This window comes from Somniosus microcephalus, chromosome 11, assembly GCF_052327205.1.
Source record: "Somniosus microcephalus isolate GS21.2 chromosome 11, FLI_Smic_1.0, whole genome shotgun sequence".
Classification (NCBI taxonomy): domain Eukaryota; kingdom Metazoa; phylum Chordata; class Chondrichthyes; order Squaliformes; family Somniosidae; genus Somniosus; species Somniosus microcephalus.
This window is the reverse complement of record NC_140997.1, coordinates 218,047,879-218,068,095: the sequence shown is the minus strand read 5'-3', so window position 1 is coordinate 218,068,095 and position 20,217 is coordinate 218,047,879. Positions and strand designations below refer to the sequence as shown.

Below are 20,217 nucleotides of genomic sequence, written 5' to 3'. Positions count from 1 at the left end.
TCCATAAATGCAAGTCTTTCTTGTTCTGTCAGAGTACGTGCAGCTTCAGCTGAATCCTAAACCTTATTTTTTGAACCATTTATGAGGGAGAGAGCATAGAAAGCAGAGCAGTATAGCAACCAGGCCAGGACAAGTAGAAGAGTACGGCAAATCAAGTCATAATACAGCGCTGGAGAGGAGAGGTAGGAATTATAAAGTAAAATAATATTGAACCGAGAGATGGGGGTGGGGAATGAGCTCGTAGAGAGAGAAGAAAGGTATTGAATCAGATTGAGTAAACTGGGAGAGAACAAGGACTCTACTTCCAATCACAGAGCACTAAGGCAGGCGAGGGCAAAGGCAAGAGTCCAACCAATAACAACTTGACTTTATTCAGCAGCTTTACGATAGAAAAAATGTCCCAAGGCACTATAAAGAGGGTAAAATAAAAAGGAACAAATGCCATATAAATTAGTGAGCAACACCGTAGTGCATCAAGCAGTAGATAATCAATGTTTCATCCCTAACAGAACTAGATTTGGGCTTTGAATCAATGCCTACCCATTCCTTGACATTGATTCACTAACCCTCTGTTCCACTTAGGTCTTTAGCAATTTTATATTTGTTCTTTACTTAATATGCATTTGCCCCCAATTACTTTTAGGGTATCATTTTTGCTATGTCATGTGTTATTCCCAGCTAGGAGGTTAGGTGATGTGTTCTCAGAACTCTCCCAGTGTTGATAATACGATAATCCCAGAATGGGGCTAATAGCAACATTGGAATTAATTCTGAACTCCACAAGATTTCTTTATTGAAAATATTCTGGTCACCGTCAATCCATTAAAACTTTCTTTTCAACTCTCCAACAACACTGATGGTCTCATTCGTATCAGTCCCTGGGTTATGTGTTGTAAAATACATTCATTTAAAAGTTATAATCCAAAAAATATCAGAAATATTGCTCCGTTGAAATTATTATATTCTTCAGTATTCAATATGAATTTTTAAATAAAGTGCTGCTTTCCTTCTTTCCAACTTTGATTGGTCTGAAATCAATATGAAAAAGTCCAGCCCAAAAGATCCATCAGACTTCCAGTTTCTCCTCAACGTGATAGATGGAAATATCTGACAGCCAACCGCCTCTTACTTTCAGTTGGACATAAGTGATTTCATTCATTTATTATTCTGTTACCATCTAAAGGTCTGAACAACTGAGGACACCGGTAGTAGCAAAATCAAGGGTCTGGTGCTCCAGGCACTGCCTTCCTCAGACCATGCTTTCCAGCTCTAAGTACTCCTTCTTCATAGGTGAGCACTCAGGAGATGGCGGGAGAACGTTCTCCTGAGCCAAGTTGTCGGAGTCTTCCATTACTCTTTTTTCAGCCTCTTTGGACAGTTTTCGCTCAGCCAGTGGAACAAAAAATAAAAGTAGGCACGCCACAAAGTAACAAGAGCCAGCCAGCTGGAACGAAGCGTCGTAATTTTTGGTGAGGTCATAAAGAGCGCCTAAGAACAAGAGAAATGGACTTTAGCTGACTAACAGGAATTTAAAAAACTTCTACACAAATCAAAAACCTGTTTGGTGTGTAATTTTGCAGCTTTCAATGTATGATTTCTGAAGATTATAAACAGCGGATAAGTTACTTTTGATCGGAACATGTGAACAGGAGGAGGCCATTGCTCCACCATTCAATTAGATAGGAGTACAGTGGCATCGTGGCATCTGCCAATGCACTTTATTATGGTTATGTTTATGTTAATGTATTACAAACCAAATGTATGTTGAATATTTAAATGTCTTAATCTAAACGTACACTCTCGGGAGCCGCAAGCCTACATTTCGTTGTACTGCACTTGTGCACTAACAATGACAATAAAGTTGATTATGATTGATTATGACATGAGTTCAAATCCCACCACGGCAGTTGTGGAATTTAAATTCAGTTAAATAAATCTGGAATTAAAAAGCTAGTATCAGTAATGGTGACCATGAAACGACTGGATTGTTGTAAAAACCCATCTGTTTCACTAATGTCCTTTAGGGAAGGAAATCTGCCGTCCTGACCTGGTCTGGCCTATATGTGACTCCAGACACAACAGCAATGTGGTTGACTCTAAACTGCCCGCTGAAATGGCCTAGCAAGACACTCATGCTCACCTCCACCTTCTTGAGGGCAATTAGGGATAAAAAAAAATGATCATGACTGACCTGCACCTCAACACTGTTCCTTGATACCCTTACCTAACAACAATCTATCGATCTCAGTCTTGAAACTCCAATTGTCACAGCATCCACAGCCTTTTGGGGGAGGCAAGTTACACATTTCTACCATCCTTTGTGTGAAAAGTGCTTCTATATTTTGCTGCTGAATGGCCTAGCTCTAATGTTAAGATTTTGTCCCCTCATTCCCCCATCAGAGGAAATCTCTATCTACCCTATCAGATCCTTTAAACAACTCGATCGGATCACCCCTCAATGTTTTATACCGAAGGGACTACAAGCCAAGTGTATGCAACCTGTCCTCATAATTTAACCCTTTAAGCTGTGAGGTATCAGTGCGGTAGCACTATATTTTGCTACAACCAATGCAACATTGCTTCTCTAAACCAAGCAGAGAAGGGAGAAAATTCGCCCACCCGAATCAGTGAGTTAGAGAGGCAGGGAGTCCTGGGTTTGGAACTATGGAAACTCAGGCAACTGAAGCAGTGAGGCTGAGTGACAGGGAGCCCTTAGCTTTGCAAAGAGGAAACTCACTCATTTGAGGGAATCAGTCTGAATGTCAAGCAGACTGAAAATGGGGTGGGGAAGAGAAAATTGAGGTAGGAAGACTGGAGTGACAGGCAGTCTCAGGACTGAGGAGACTCATCCCACTACCAAGTCTGATTGTGATGTAGCCATATGACTCACCACCTAGTTAATAGTCAGATGCTTGTCTGCTATAGACGCTAGGCCACTCCCATGTCCCATACGTAACAGTCATATTTGTGTTATGTTATGAAAATCGCTCCAGCGTGGTTTTAATAGAATGCTTCTTAGGCCACTCTAATCTCTGCCAATATGTTATAGCAAGACAGCTGGTCAGACACTTCCACTGGACTGATTTGTCTAGAAGCAGTTAGATATATTTCTTAAGACTAAAGGGATCAATGGATATGGGGAGAAAGCAGGGACAGGGTACTGAATTTGGATGATCAGCCATGATCTCATTAAATGGCGGAACAGGCTCGAGGGGCCGAATGGCCTACTCCTGCTCCTATCTTCTATGTTTCTATGTCTATCACTTCATTGTGGTTAAAATCTAACTTTCTTCCTCTTCTTTCCCACCCTTTGCTCCTCTTCTCCTGAAGGCATGTTCCAACAGCATGTGGGAGTTTGTGGAGACCAGCGAGATCTCGAGCAACCACACCTGCGGTAAGTGTCTGCAGCTCCAGGAACTTTGGCTCAGACTTGTTGAGCTGGAGTACGAGGTACAGACATTGCGGGGCATCAGGGAGGGGGTCAGTTACCCAGACACTTTGTTCCAGGAGGCAGTCACACCCCTTAGGTTAAGTAGTACTTTAGAATTCATCAATGGTCAGGGACAGGAGGGCGTGACTGCAAGTCAGGAAGATATGGAGACCCAGGATGTAGTGATGGAGGAGCCTCAGCCCTTGACTTTGACCAACAGGTATGAGATACTTGTTACCTGTGGGGATGAGAATAAAGACTGCAGGGTGGATGAGCAAACTGACCATGGCGCAGGAGGCCATTCAAGTGGGGGGAGTGAAAAGGAATGTGGTAGTGGCAGGGGACGGTATAGTCAGAGGGATAGATACTTTTCTCTTCAGCCACGACCAGGAGTTCCAAAGGTTGTGTTGCCTGCCCAGTGCCAGGGTACAGGGTGTCTCCTCGTGGCTGGAGAAGAACTTGGAGAGGGAGGGGGAGGATCCAGTTGTCGTGGTCCATGTAGGAACCAACGACAAAGGTAGAACTAGGAATGAGATTCTGCTTAGAGAGTTTGAGGAGCTAGGGTCGCAATTAAAATGCAGAACCTCACAGGTAATAATCTCTGGATTGTTACCTGAGCCACGCGCAAATTGGCATAGGGACAAGCAGATTAGAAGGTTAAATGCGTGGCTCAAAGAGTGGTGTGGGAGGCAGGGGTTTCGATTCATGGGGCACTGGCACCAGTATTGGGGAAAGAGGGAGCTGTTCCGTGGGGACGGGCTCCACTGGGGCCAGTGTCCTGGTGAATCAAATAACTAGGGCGGTAGATAGAGCTTTAAACTAATGAAGGTGGTGGGGGGGGGGGGAACGGGTAAATTCAAAAGCAGTAAGAGAAATGTCAAGGCTATAGAGCAGAGTAGTGATCTGGGTAAAGATAAACAGAGCGAGTCAGGGACAAAAAAAATTAATAAAGGTAATAGGGCATTAGTGACTAAAGTGACATCAGGGAAAAATAGAATAAAGTTAAAGCTAAAGGTACTGGCCTAGAAATTCGGTTGTGGGTCCGCCAGGGCTTTAGTGCCCGAAATTTTGCGCTGGCGTTAATGCCGCTGCGCCCGACGAAAATTCGGTTGCCCCGGGCCCAGACGGCGGCGGGCGCTAATGGAGGGTTTTTGCGCCTCACTATGGGCGTTCAGTGCAATTTTGAGGCGCTAATCCCCCGCTGCGGCACCCGAGGCGGTGCGGCAGGCTGGGGTACTGCAGGCCTCCTCCTTCTGTTAAGGAGGAGCTGCCTGCAGCCGACCGCTGGCCGGTCGATTCGCCCGACAAATGAGCCCGGCACCTCGGGGAAGAGCCGGGCTCGCGGGCCACACACATCAGTGCCGCGGGGGGGTGGTGGAGGAGTCCGGGGAGGGAGGTGCGGGCAGGCGGCCGCCAGGAAAGCGGCCGGCCGCCGCTCCACCTTTATGCGCCGGCGCAAAGGTGTGTAACATCCCTTTCAACAATCGTTGGTTGCGGCTGCCACGGGCGAGGCGGCCGCAACTGAATTTGGGCTTGGGGCCGGGTTACCACGGCAACCAGGACGCTGCACACACCGATGACGTCATCGGTGCCGGCGCAGCGCTACCGGCTAACGCCGATGGTAGGGCCCAACGCAATTTCGTTACCAGCTATAATTCCGGCGCAAGACCCTCTAACGCCTCTAATTGGGCGCTAACCCCACCGAATTTCTAGGCCACTATATCTGAATGCACAAAGCATTCGCAACAAAATAGATGAATTAATCGCACAGATAGAAATAAATGGGTTTGATTTAATAGTCATTACAGAGACGTGGTTGCAGAGTGACCAAAGTTGGGAACTAAATATTCCAGGATATTTGACTTTTAGAAGAGACAGGCAGAATGGAAAAGGAGGAGGGGTAACCCTGATAATAAAGGAGGGAATAAAGACAGTAGAGAGAAAGGATCTTGGCTCAGAAATACAAAATGTAGAATCAGTTTGGGTGGAGCTAAGAAACAACAAGGGGCAGAAAATACTAGTGGGAGTAGTCTATATGCCCCCTAACAGTGGTTGTAGTGTCGGGCAGAATATAAAGCAGGAAATTAGAGATGCATGTAATAAGGGTAATACAGTAATCATGGGGGGCTTTAACTTTCATATAGACTGGGCAAACCAAATTTGCAGTAATAGTGCAGAAGAGGAGTTCATGGAATGTATTCAAGGTAGTTTTCTATATCCGTATGTCAAGGAACCTATGAGGAAATTGGCTATTTTAGATCTAGTACTGGGCAATGAGACAGGGTTAATTAATAACCTTGTAATAAAGGAGCCTCTGGGGAGCAGTGATCATAATGTGATAGAATTTTATGTTGAGTTTCAGAGTGATTTAGTTAAGTCTGAAACTAGGTTCCTGAACAAAGCAAATTACGTAGGTATGAAAGGCGAGTTGGCTAAGTAGGTTGGGAAACTAGATTTAAAAATATGACAGCAGAAAAGCAATGGCAAACATTTAAGGAAATAATTCATAACCGCAATGAATATACATTCCCTTAAGGGATAAAGACACCATGGAAAAAATATTCCAACTGTGGCTAACGAGAATTAAAGATAGTATTAGATTAAAGGAAGAGGCTTATAATGTTGCCAAAAAGAGTAGTAAGCCTGAGGATTGGGAGGATTTTAGAATTCAGAAAAGGAGAACCAAGAAATTGATTAAAAAAAACTGAAAATAGAATATGAGAATAAACTAGCGAGAGACATAAAAAGACTGTAAAAGCTTCTATAGGTATGTAAAAAGGAAAAGATTAGCAAAAGTAAACGTGGGTCCCTTACAGGCTGAGACAGGAGAAATTATAATGGGGAATAAAGAAATGGCAGAGAAATTAAACAAATACTTTGTGTCTATCTTCACGGAAGAAGACGCAAAAAAAACTCCCAGAAATAGTGGAGAACCAAGGGTCTAGCGAGAGTGAGGAACTGAAAGAAATTAATATTCGTTAAAAAAAAGTACTGGAGAAATTAATGGGACTGAAAGCCAATAAATCCCCTAGACCAGATGGCCTACAATCTACGGTTTTAAAAAGAAGTGGCTATAGAGATAGTGGATGCATTGGTTGTAATCTTCCAAAATTCCATAGATTCCAGAACGGTTCCCGCGGATTGGAAGGTAGCAAATGTAACCCCACTATTTAAGAAAGGAGGGAGTGAGAAAATGGGGAACTACAGACCAGTTAGCCTTACATCAGTAGTAGGGAAAATGCTAGAATCTATTATTAAGGACGTGGTAACAGGGCACTTAGAAAATAATAATAGGATTGGGCAGAGTCAACACGCAATTATGAATGGGAAATCATGTTTGACGAATCTGTCAGAGGTTGTAACTCGCAGAATAGATAAGGGGGAACCAGTGGATGCGGTGTATTTAGATTTTCAGAAGGCATTCGATAAGGTGCCACACAAGAGCTTATTAAACAAAATTAGAGCTCATGAGATTGGGGGCAATATACTAGCATGGATTGAAGATTGGTTAACGGACAGAAAACAGAGAGTAGGAATAAACGGGTCATTTTCGGGTTGGCAGGCTGTAACTAGTGAGGTACCGCAAAGATCAGTGCTTGGGCCTCAGCTATTCACAATCTACATCAATGATTTGGATGAGGGGACCAAATGTAATATATTCAAGTTTGCTGATGATACAAAGCTAGGTGGGAATGTAAGTTGTGAGGAATCACAGAAACCCCACAGTGCAGATAGAGGCCATTTCGGCCCATCGAGCCTGCACCGACACATATCCCACCCGATCCTCGTAACCCCTACACCAACACATATCCCACCCTATTTAATCCCCCTAACACTAAGGGTCAATTTATCATAGCCAATCAACCTAACCCGCACATCTTTGGACTGTGGGAGGAAACCGGAGCACCCGGAGGAAACCCACGCAAACACGGGGAGAATGTGCAAACTCCACACAGACAGTCACCCGAGGCCAGATTCGAACCCGGGTCTCTGGCGCTGTGAGGCAACAGTGCTAACCACTATGCCAGTCTAGGAGGATGCAAAGAGGCTTCAAGGGGATATAGACAGGCTAAGTGAGTGGGCAAGAACATGGCAAATTGAATATAATGTGGAGAAATGTCAATTTATCCACTTTGGTTGGAAAAATAGAGAAGCAGAGAATTTTTTAAATGGTGAGAGATTGGGAAATGTTGGTGTTCAGAGGGACCTGGGTGTCCTTTTACACAAATCGATGAACGTTGACATGCAGGTACAGCAAGCAATTAGGAAAGCAAATGGTATTTTGGCCTTTATTGCAAGAGGATTTGAGTATAAGAGTAAAGACATCTTACTGCAATTATATAGGGCCCTGGTGAGACCACACCTGGAATATTGTGTACAGTTTTGGTCTCCTTACCTAACGAAGGATATACATTGCCATAGAGGAAGTACAACAAAGGTTCACCAGACTGATTCCTGGGATGGGGGAATTGTCCTATGAGGAGAGATTGTGTAAACTAGGCCTATATTTTCTAGAGTTTAGAAGAATGAGAGGTGATCTCATTGAAACATACACAATTTTTACAGGGCTTGACAGGATAGATGCAGGGAGGATGTTTCCCCTGGCTGGGGAGTCTAGAACCAGGGATCACAGTCTCAGAATAAGGGGTCGGCCATTTAGGACTGAGATGAGGAGGAATTTCTTCACTCAGAGGGTGGTGAATCTTTGGAATTCTCTACCCCAGAGGGCTGTGGAGGCTCAGATGTGGAGTATATTCAAAACAGAGATTGATAGATTTTTGGATATTAAGGGAATCAAGGGATATGGGGATAGTGCAGGCAAGTGGAGTTGAGGTAGAAGATCAGCCATGATCTTACTGAATGGCGGAGCAGGCTCGAGGAGCCGAATGGCCTACTGCTCTTATTTCTTATGTTCTTAACTTGCTGGGTTACAGTTCCATGGGTGCTAGGTGTCCTCTAGTGTCTCACCTAAGTAGCCATTCTTTATGTGTAACAGTTGTAGGGGGTGTCTCAACAGAGTCTAATTCTATTCTCATCCAACATCCACACGCGTGCACTTCCAGGAGCGGTAACTGGATAACAGTCAGGAGTTGGCACCCTGGTTGGTTTCTCCCTCATTAACTAAAGGATCCAGGCCAATTTTAGTGCTTCTACCATCAGTCCAACTGAGATTCAATAACTAGCACAGGCCGGGAGCCAAACCTGGGACCTACCTGGTCTCCCTGCCTCAGCTATACTTACTGCCTTAACCAGCTGAGCTATGGACAGAACTAATCTGTATTCTTATAAGCAATTGCTTTCAAATCCATTTACATCTTTCAGCCCTTTCAAAGTAAGGAAAGGACATCCACTTGGGACAGGTGAGACATCTTTGCTCAACCAGTGAGTTGAAAGTATTATATCAACAATCACTGAAACGCCATGCCTCAGCCTTTCCTACACTCCTAAACTATGGGTTTTGTGTCGAACATCATCTGATCATATTTTAGGTGAGGGTAGGAGTACACCAGGAGGTTCTGCTTACCTGCTGCTGGCGGTCCTATCAAACAGCCAATCCCCACAAAGAACTGGAAGAGGCCCATTCCTTTCTGTATTCTATCGATTCCAATAAAGTCAACCTAAAAAAAAAAAATTCTAATCAAAGCAGAATTCAGACATAAAATGTGTTGAGAATTTTCGTCATTCTGAAGCCAGGATAATGAATACATTTTAAGAATGTTTATGAATAAAGGGGGAGGTAAGGTCCACTAGCTCCAGTGCTGGAACATTCGCCCAACCAAGGACCTCACTGTTAAGTTCAAATCTGATATTTAAACTTGCCGTACTTCACTGGATGAATTTATTCTGTTGAATTTTAGCGAAGATGCTGTCTGGCTGAAATGATGCACCGACCATACCGTGATTTAAACAGATTTGCATTGCAGTCTATTGTAAAAGATCCTCAAGTTAAGCTTGCTGCAATTTATTGCGGCACGGAATACCAAGATGTGAATTTGGAGCCACACTCAGGTGACAATTTCCTGACAAGTTTCTTTACATGAAATAGAATTATACAAAATTACATAGAATCCACAACACAGGAACAGACCATTCAGCTCAACTGGTCTATGCCGGTGTATGTACTCCACCTGAACCTTCTCTCACTCTAAGGACCTCTTTCCACCTGGCTCGCCGCCCACCCTCCGCCCCTCCCCCAGTATCCCTTAATCCTTTCTCCCTCATGTTTGCATCAAGCCTCCCCTTCAATATGTCAATACAATCTGCCTCCACCACTCCACGTGACAGCTAGTTTCAAATTCTCACCACTCTCTCCTAAAATTTGATTGGTTAGTGGTTATCTTCTATTTGTGCCCCACCTACAAGTGGAAACACTTGCTCCACATCCACCCTGTCAAATCCCTTCATAATTTTAAAGACCTCTATCAGGTCTCCTCTTCACCTTCTCTTTTCCCGTGCAAAGAGCCCCAGCCTGCTCAATCTCTCCTCATTGTTGCATCCTGTCAATTCTGGCAACATCCTTGTAAATCTTTGCTGCACTTTTTCCAATGTTTCAATATCCTTTCTGTAGTATGGAGACCAGAACTGTACATAGTACACAGGACACCACCACCTCCAAGTTCCCCTCCAAGTCACACACCATTCTGACGTGGAAGTATATTGGCCGTTCCTTCATCGTCGCTGGGTCAAAATCCTGGTACTCCCTACCTAACAGCACCGTGGGAGTACCCTCACCACATGGACTGCAGCGGTTCAAGATGGCGGCTCACCACCGCCTTCTCAAGGGCAATTAAGGATTGGCAATAAATGTCGGCCTTGCCAGCGACGTCCACATCCCAGGAACGAATTTAAAAAAAACTCCAAGGTGTGGTCTAACCAAGGCGCTCTATAAATTTAACATTACCTCCCTGCTTTTGTCTTCTAATCCTCTGAAAATGAACTCCAGTACTGTTTCTGCACTCTTTATGGCCTCATCCACTTGTGTTGCTACTTTTAGTGCTAAGGTGGCCGGTTGGAGGCTAGAAAGCTTACGTGCATAAAGGGAGGTAAAATCACCCAAGGTGATTCAGACATACCTCCTAGTGGCTTCTTACTGAGCAGCTTAGGTAGAGGGCTGGAAGGAGGCAGGTGAACTGTGTGCCGTGAGTGGTGGAAAGAACCTAAATGGGGTAGGAATAATAAAAGTAAAATGATGAATAAATTCCCTCTCACCAAGACTGGAAGCAACAAGGTCAGATAACCCCCACAGAAGGTGGCAAAGAACACTATGTACACCATTAGTGTTGGGAACGTTTTTGCTGGGGGTGCCAGAAGATTGACAGCTCCACAAAACAGAAGGTAGACTTTAAGGTAATGATACTTCTTCATCAAGTTGCGGTCAGCGACATAGCCAGAGATGAGCTGAGCCACAATCTCAACAATGCCTGAAAAAAAAACTTGTATGTTAGGAGAGCAGTCAGTGACTGTAATGCATTGTAAGTTGGCAACGAAAATACACAAGTTAGAATCATACTGTATGTGGCAATAAGGTTACTACATAGGGTTACATAGGATATACGGCACAGAAACAGGCCATTCGGCCCAACCAGTCCATGCCGGCGTTTATGCTCCACTCGAGCCTCCTCCCGTCTTTCCTCATCTAAATCTATCAGCATAACCCTCTATTCCCTTCTCCCTCATATGCTTATCTAGTCTCCTGTTAAATGCATCTATACTATTCGCCTCAACCACTCCCTGTGGCAGCGAGTTCCACATTCTCACCACTCTCTGGGTAAAGAAGTTTCTTCTGAATTCCCTATTGGATTTCTTGGTGACTATCTTATATTGATGGCCTCTAGTTATGCTCTTCCCCACAAGTGGAAACATTCTCTCTGTGTCTACTTTATCAAAACCTTTCATAATTTTAAAGACCTCTATTAGAATCATAGAATATTACAGCACAGAAGGAGGCCGCTCGGCCCATCGTGCCTGTGCCGGCCCTTTGAAAGAGCCATCCAATCAGTCCCACTCGCCTGCTCTTTCCCCATAGGCCTGCAATTTTATCCCCTTCAAGTATATATATGTACTTAAAAACTGATTATTTTGCCATTAACCTTGTATTTGAAATAATTAATATTAACTTCCATTTTGCAGCTAATCACAATCATAATGCAATAGCATCTGTGGATTAAAACACAAAGTAAACCAATTATTAAATTACAGGCCCGAATAAAATAAGGCACCCGGCAGTTTTCACCCAACTTTATAATGCACTGAACAAGTGCGCTCTAAGATGAAAGAAAGAACTTTGATTTATATAGCGCCTTTCATGACCTCAGGATTCCCAAAGCAATTCACAGCCATAACAGTACTTTTGAAGTGTAATCACTGTTGTGATGCAGGGAATCATAGCAGCCAATTTTTGCACAGCAAGGTTCCAAAAACAGCAATGAGATAAAAGGTCAGATAATCTGTTTTAATGATCTTGGTGGAGGGATAAATATTAGCCAGGACAACTCCCCTGCTCTTCTTCAAATAATGTGATGGGATCTTTTAAGCCCACCTGAAAAGACAGACTTGGTTTAACATCTCATTTGAAAGACGGAACCTCCGACAGTGCAGCACACCCTCTGTATGGCACCGGAGTGTCAGCCTGGATTTATGTGCAACGCACTCCTCTCCTTCCTGTTAAGTGCCCTGAGATGTTCTTCTATGTGAAGGATGCTTTATAAATGCTAGTTTGTAGGACACATAGAATAGCACTGACAGTACAGAAACAGGCCATTCGGCCCACGTACACTTCTATTTTCTCAAGCTTCTATCTCACTGCTCCCCCACTTTTCACGTCTCTCAGGCTATGTAATCATTGTAAGCAAGTGAACAGCAGCTGATCCCACCTCTCGATCCGTGACACTCTGACACCTGTCACTAGAAGGCATCAGGGACGGCATGCCATCTGATTTTCCTTTCTCCCTTTGAGGATGTGGTTAACTTCTAGCTGCTGTCTATACCTCCACAGATGAGGTCAGCCAAACCGCAGCATAGGGGATTGCACATGGTCAGCCTTGACTCGGTGGTAGCACTCCCGAGGCAGAAGGTTGTGGCTTCAAGCTCTGCTGCTGCAACCTCATTACCTAATCTAGGCCGACACTTCAGTGCAGTACTGAGGGGGTGCAGTACTGAGGGGGTGCAGTACTGAGGGGGTGCATACTGAGGGGGTGCAGTACTGAGGGGGTGCATACTGAGGGGGTGCAGTACTGAGGGGGTGCAGTACTGAGGGGGTGCATACTGAGGGGGTGCAGTACTGAGGGGGTGCAGTACTGAGGGGGTGCATACTGAGGGGGTGCATACTGAGGGGGTGCATACTGAGGGGGTGCAGTACTGAGGGGGTGCAGTACTGAGGGGGTGCATACTGAGGGGGTGCAGTACTGAGGGGGTGCATACTGAGGGGGTGCATACTGAGGGGGTGCATACTGAGGGGGTGCAGTACTGAGGGGGTGCAGTACTGAGGGGGTGCATACTGAGGGGGTGCATACTGAGGGGGTGCATACTGAGGGGGTGCATACTGAGGGGGTGCAGTACTGAGGGGGTGCAGTACTGAGGGGGTGCATACTGAGGGGGTGCATACTGAGGGGGTGCAGTACTGAGGGGGTGCATACTGAGGGGGTGCAGTACTGAGGGGGTGCATACTGAGGGGGTGCAGTACTGAGGGGGTGCAGTACTGAGGGGGTGCATACTGAGGGGGTGCATACTGAGGGGGTGCAGTACTGAGGGGGTGCATACTGAGGGGGTGCAGTACTGAGGGGGTGCAGTACTGAGGGGGTGCATACTGAGGGGTTGCATACTGAGGGGGTGCAGTACTGAGGGGGTGCAGTACTGAGGGGGTGCATACTGAGGGGGTGCATACTGAGGGGGTGCAGTACTGAGGGGGTGCAGTACTGAGGGGGTGCAGTACTGAGGGGGTGCAGTACTGAGGGGGTGCAGTACTGAGGGGGTGCATACTGAGGGGGTGCAGTACTGAGGGGGTGCATACTGAGGGGGTGCAGTACTGAGGGGGTGCATACTGAGGGGGTGCAGTACTGAGGGGGTGCAGTACTAAGGGGGTGCAGTACTGAGGGGGTGCAGTACTGAGGGGGTGCATACTGAGGGGGTGCAGTACTGAGGGGGTGCAGTACTGAGGGGGTGCATACTGAGGGGTTGCATACTGAGGGGGTGCAGTACTGAGGGGGTGCAGTACTGAGGGGGTGCATACTGAGGGGGTGCATACTGAGGGGGTGCAGTACTGAGGGGGTGCAGTACTGAGGGGGTGCAGTACTGAGGGGGTGCAGTACTGAGGGGGTGCAGTACTGAGGGGGTGCATACTGAGGGGGTGCAGTACTGAGGGGGTGCATACTGAGGGGGTGCAGTACTGAGGGGGTGCATACTGAGGGGGTGCAGTACTGAGGGGGTGCAGTACTAAGGGGGTGCAGTACTGAGGGGGTGCAGTACTGAGGGGGTGCATACTGAGGGGGTGCAGTACTGAGGGGGTGCAGTACTGAGGGGGTGCAGTACTGAGGGGGTGCAGTACTGAGGGGGTGCAGTACTGAGGGGGTGCATACTGAGGGGGTGCATACTGAGGGGGTGCAGTACTGAGGGGGTGCATACTGAGGGGGTGCATACTGAGGGGGTGCAGTACTGAGGGGGTGCATACTGAGGGGGTGCAGTACTGAGGGGGTGCATACTGAGGGGGTGCAGTACTGAGGGGGTGCAGTACTAAGGGGGTGCAGTACTGAGGGGGTGCAGTACTGAGGGGGTGCAGTACTAAGGGGGTGCAGTACTGAGGGGGTGCAGTACTGAGGGGCTGCAGTACTGAGGGGGTGCAGTACTGAGGGGGTGCATACTGAGGGGGTGCAGTACTGAGGGGGTGCAGCACTGAGGGGGTGCAGTACTGAGGGGGTGCATACTGAGGGGGTGCAGTACTGAGGGGGTGCAGTACTAAGGGGGTGCAGTACTGAGGGGGTGCAGTACTGAGGGGGTGCATACTGAGGGGGTGCAGTACTAAGGGGGTGCAGTACTGAGGGGGTGCAGTACTGAGGGGGTGCAGTACTAAGGGGGTGCAGTACTGAGGGGGTGCAGTACTAAGGGGGTGCAGCACTGAGGGGGTGCAGCACTGAGGGGGTGCAGTACTGAGGGGGTGCAGTACTGAGGGGGTGCAGTACTGAGGGGGTGCAGTACTGAGGGGGTGCATACTGAGGGGGTGCATACTGAGGGGGTGCAGTACTGAGGGGGTGCATACTGAGGGGGTGCAGTACTGAGGGGGTGCAGTACTGAGGGGGTGCAGTACTGAGGGGGTGCAGTACTGAGGTGGTGCATACTGAGGGGGTGCAGTACTGAGGGGGTGCAGTACTGAGGGGGTGCAGTACTGAGGGGGTGCATACTGAGGGGGTGCAGTACTGAGGGGGTGCAGTACTGAGGGGGTGCAGTACTGCGGGGGTGCAGTACTGAGGGGGTGCATACTGAGGGGGTGCATACTGAGGGGGTGCAGTACTGAGGGGGTGCATACTGAGGTGGTGCATACTGAGGGGGTGCAGTACTGAGGGGGTGCAGTACTGAGGGGGTGCATACTGAGGGGGTGCAGTACTGAGGGGGTGCAGTACTGAGGGGGTGCAGTACTGCGGGGGTGCAGTACTGAGGGGGTGCATACTGAGGGGGTGCATACTGAGGGGGTGCAGTACTGAGGGGGTGCATACTGAGGGGGTGCAGTACTGAGGGGGTGCATACTGAGGGGGTGCAGTATTGTTGGACTTCTCAGATGAGATGTTCAAGTGATGTCTGATCTGCCTTCTTCAATGGATGTAAAGAGATCCCATGGCACGATTTGTAGGGGAGTTTTCCTGGTCAACTTTTTATCCCTCATTGAACATCACTAAAACATTATCAGGTCAATTATTTCACTGCTGTTTGTGGGACCTTGCTGTGTGTTGTGTTTCCCCATAATACAACAGCGACTACACTTCAAAAGTACTTCAGAAACTGTGAAGTGATTTGCGATGTCCTGAGGTCATGAACATAAGAACATAACATAGGAAACAGGAGCAGGAGTCGGCCATTTGGCCCTTCGAGCCTGCTCCGTCATTCAACAAGACCATGGCTGATCTTCTGCCTCATTTCACTTTCCTGCACTATCCCCATATCCCTTGATTCCCTTAATATTTAAAATCTATTGATCTCTGCCTTGAATATACTCAACGACTGAGCCTCCACAGCCCTCTGGGGTAGAGAATTCCAAAGATTCACAATCCTCTGAGTGAAGAAATTTTTCCTCATCTCAGTCCTAAATGGCCGACCCCTTATTCTGAGACTGTGAACCCTGGTTCTAGGCTCCCCAGCCAGGGGAAACAGCCTCCCTGCAGTAAGAATTTTGTATGTTTCAATGAGATCACCTCGCATTCTTCTAAACTCTAGAGAATATAGGCGTAGTCTACTCAATCTCTCTTCATTGTACAATCCCTCCATCCCAAAGTGCCAGATATCTCTCCTTTCTTTGCAGGTGCAAATCTATTTCCCACCACTGCATGGCGCTGTGTGTATATTGCTTATATTGGAAGATGCCTGGTAGCAGCTATCTCACCCACCCTCTATGATAGGACGGGGAGACCCCAAAGATCGGTTTTAAAACCCTAAAAATGGGCTAGAACAACAAGAGTGAATCGTGATTTCTGTAGCGTAATCTAGATTTGTTGCCAAAAGTTGTAATGGTTGTGATCAAAATAGTTACCACGATCCCACTCCACAGCATATTCCGTGCTATGTTGTATCATTAAACACCTCACTGGCAATTGATAATTAATTTAACTTACACCTTAGAACAACATGTACTTTGCAACAATCAAAACAATTTTTTTTTTCAAAGGAAGAAAATTGTTCTGTTGTGAATCTGTCTCTATTCATTCGGCTACAACACATTGTTAAAGCAATAAAAAAAAATTGATGGATCCTGTCTCATTTGAATTTATTGGATCGGGAATTGGCTTGGATCCAGGCATCCTGCTCCAAAGAACTAACTTGGACAAAGAACTGAGGAGGCGTCAACAACAAACAGGCGAATGAACAGTCGTCCACTCTGCGACTCACACTATTGTGGCTTCCAATTATAGCACACTTAAACAATCATAGGCAAAAGCAGAGATCAACTCGCTGTGTGCGCCACTCAGCAGCACTGTGCAGCTGGAATCTGTCCATGATAATCAGTCGCTTTATATGGATTTTAATTCTAGAAGTGGGAGAGTGGTGCGGTGCAATGGATCACACCCTCGTGTAGTGAGCTCCCAGTTCCAGTGGGGCCGTCTGAATTGTATGAAGGGGGTAGCAGCAAGGAATAGTGAGCTTGTCTCTAGAGAACGCAAGGGAGGATCAGGCTAGTCAGTGCAGCTGTTCTTATGTGCCTTCTAGTGTCTAGCAGAACAGGGGGAAATGAAACGGATAATTAAACATGACAGAATGCGAATTCCTTCAGTTTTGATTTATTTTGCTACTACCAATCAAATTCTGGGCTGTATAAACAGTTTTTATATCCAAACATTGTTACCTACCTAACCATTGTGATCAAGTCCAACAAGGACCCATTTCCCTTAGCAGAGAGGTCAATAACCAGGGGGCACAGATTGAAAGTAATTGGTAGAAGGATTAATGGGGAGTTGAGGAGAACTTTTTTCACCGGGGGTTCTGGAACTCACTGCCTGAAAGGGCAGGTCAGAGGCTGGGTATTCTGCAGCGAGTGTCTCACCTCATGACTTCACAAAGCCTTTCCACCATCTACAAGGCACAAGTAAGGAGTGTGATGGAATACTCTCCACTTGCCTGGATGAGTGCAGTTCCAACAACACTCAAGAAGCTCGACACCATCCAGGACAAAGCAGCCCACTTGATTGGCACCCCATCCACCACCTTAAACATTCACTCCCTCCACTACCGGCGTACCGTGGCTGCAGTGTGTACCATCTACAAGATGCACTACAGCAACTTGCCAAGGCTTCTTCAGCAGCACCTCCCAAACCTGCGACCTCTACCACCTAGAAGGACAAGGGCAGTAGGCGCATGGGAACACCACCACCTCCAAGTTCCCCTCCAAGTCACACACCATCCTGACTTGGAAGTATATCGCCGTTCCTTCATCGTCGCTGGGTCAAAATCTTGGAACTCCCTTACGAACAGCACTGTGGGAGTACCTTCACCACACGGACTGCAGCAGTTCAAGGAGGCGGCTCACCACCACCTTCTCAAGGGCAACTAGGGATGGGCAATAAATGCTGGCCTTGCCAGCGACGCCCACATCCCATGAACTAATTTTTTTTTAAAGGGTGGTAGAGGCAGAAACCCTCAGCGCATTTAAAAAGTGCTTGGATATGCACTTGAAGTGCCGTACCCTACAGGGCTATGGACCAAGAGCTGGAAAGTGGGATTAGGCTGGATAGCTCTTTTTGGCCGGAACAGACACGATGGGCTGAATGGCCGGCTTCTGTGCCGTAAATTTCTATGATTCTATAACTGAGTAACAGGAGGGGGATAGAAAGAACTATCTGTGTGTGCGTGACTAGCTGTACATGTATCTAACTATATAGTAAAGTACTTACCAGCAACAGAAATGAGTAAGGTGGCTTGGAACGGTTCAATGCCCAAAGCCTTGGCCTTGGCTACCAGATGAAAATATGGTATGAAGTAGGCCAGTTGGCTGAAGAAGGTGCAAGCAGTGAAAATAATGAAGATTGGGTTAGTGAGCAGATTAAAATCAATGAGGTTTTTCACACCAACAAAAGCAGACTTCAGTTGGCCACCAAGCTCCCTACAGAAGCCCTTGTGTCTTGTGTCAGTTGGCGTGGTACCGGTGGTCAGTATTTGGTTTGAACTTCCACTTTGGACTTTACAGCCTGGCAGGGTCGCAGAAGGCAATTGGTTCAATAAAATTGGTTCTTGAGATAAGGGGAGCTGCTTGGGCTGCACAACTGCCGAGTCATCGGGAGCACGATGGGTTTGCTCACTGGCCTGTTTCTCTTCATGTGATGCAGAATTCGATTCCTCCAGTCCATTCTGAGTTGAGAGAGGAGATCCTTTGACAGGCTTATGATGGTGACTGATTGGAGACTGTGCCCTTGACTCTCCGCCAGTGATCGTGTCCCTTTTGTCTTCAAGAGGTCGCAGCTTCTTCTGGTGGTCGCTGTCCACGGCCATGTCTTGCTTTAAGTAAATTGGATGATTCAGCATTCCCAGCGGAATCAGGTGCAGTGTTAATCCACATAGAATGAGCATTGCACCTGCACAATACAAGCAGCCGAAATCATTAACTTGATAAGAAATCACTTTAAAAGGCACAGTGTTAACGGCCTCTTTTCATTTGCAAATCGGAAAATAAAACAAGTTTGGGAACGTGCAAAGTTGACAATGACAACATTACCAAAAATATCGACACTTTTGAAGTTTGAAGTGAACAATTGTACAGAGAATAACAGATACTTGGCAGTGAGTTACCAGCAGTAAGCCAATTGAATAGTTATATATGTAGAATGATGGATATGTGGGAGGGAGGTCGCAAGTTATAATCTAATTGAGGAGTTCAGATGGGATTTATACAATGTTCCCGTTAAGCTGCGTGGCCGCACAACTGTCTGGAGGTCGGGCACAGGCCGCTTGCCGGCCTCACGATAGGAAAACGGTCCATACGCGGTAATCTGAATGGGCTGTGCAGCCCCTTAAAGGGGCCGCGCAACCCAAAAAAAAATTAGAGGAACATTAAGGGGTAACTTTGCGAGGCCCCAATCCCAGTTTGCAGCCTTGCTACACAGGCGACTAAGTCACACAACCGGCCCTATAGTATTGCAGCCCCATCTCTGGTCTGCACTCCTATCGAGTGAAGCTTCATGTTGGGGGCCTCACTTTGCAAATTTACCCCTGTAGAATAATGAATAATGTATGTTACCAGGAACTGGGTTGCAACAGCCACCTCCCACCCGAAATTTATTTCACTTCAAACCATTACAGCCATCAGGAAAAGGGAGCTTTGCTCCCGCACATTTTATAGGTTCTGCCCTCCGGTCAGTCACTATTGGCCGAAACACGGGGTCAGGTGGCTCAATCTCCCAGAGTGCAGTGCGGCCTGAGCTATCGATGGGGCCGTTTCTCTGCCGCCCTGCATTGTGGGAAGACGGGGCCGCCATCATCGCCTCCATTCAATCGGTTCCTGGAATCCGTTCCTGAGCTCAAACCGGGAGCGAACGGGACGAGAAGCTCCCCCAGGGTTTCTGTACATTTGTGTTTCAAAAACAAAGATTGAATTTTTCCAGCTTATCCAAAAAATAAAGTTAAAATCCAACTCCTGTCGACCAGCGGACCAATGAATATGGCTCTATCCGGAGACGAGTCTCCTGAACCGGGGACAGGTTTCCTGATCCGGGGACGTTGTTTGCCTAGGGAGACGGTACCTAATCCGGGGACCGTCCCTGGAAAACGGGGGCGTGCGGTCGGCCTAGTCTAGCTAATAAAGGCAGCAGTGGAAATGCAAGTATACCTCAGTCTACCTAGTGCTGCATACGTATCTGTTTAAGAGTTAAGTGATTCACTTGTAATGAGAGTTGTAATGAGAATTTAGCTGGTCACCTACCTTGCCAGCCATATTCATTGAGAAGGTACTGAAGGAATGGAGCCAGGGCAAAGGTGAGCCCCGTCCCCGAGCGGGAAATGGAACAGGCGGTGGTGAGCTTTCTGCGGAAGTACTTGGTAGTGTTAAGAGCTGCAGCCTGGGACAGGAAGGCAAACCCGCACCCTGCGAAGAGATACCA

The 20,217-nt window shown here is 47.0% G+C and overlaps 1 protein-coding gene across 1 annotated transcript; it reads right to left on the bottom strand.

Annotated features, from left to right (window-relative positions):
* Nucleotides 1-788: 788 nt before the first annotated feature.
* On the bottom strand, nt 789-20,217 carry LOC147111251 (putative monocarboxylate transporter 5; the record flags this gene model as incomplete). The annotated part of the gene is made up of 5 exons (XM_086000005.1): nt 789-1,488; nt 8,955-9,048; nt 10,640-10,851; nt 18,019-18,696; nt 20,040-20,217. Coding segments are annotated over 5 exons (1,401 nt in total), but the record flags the coding sequence as incomplete, so codon positions are not given.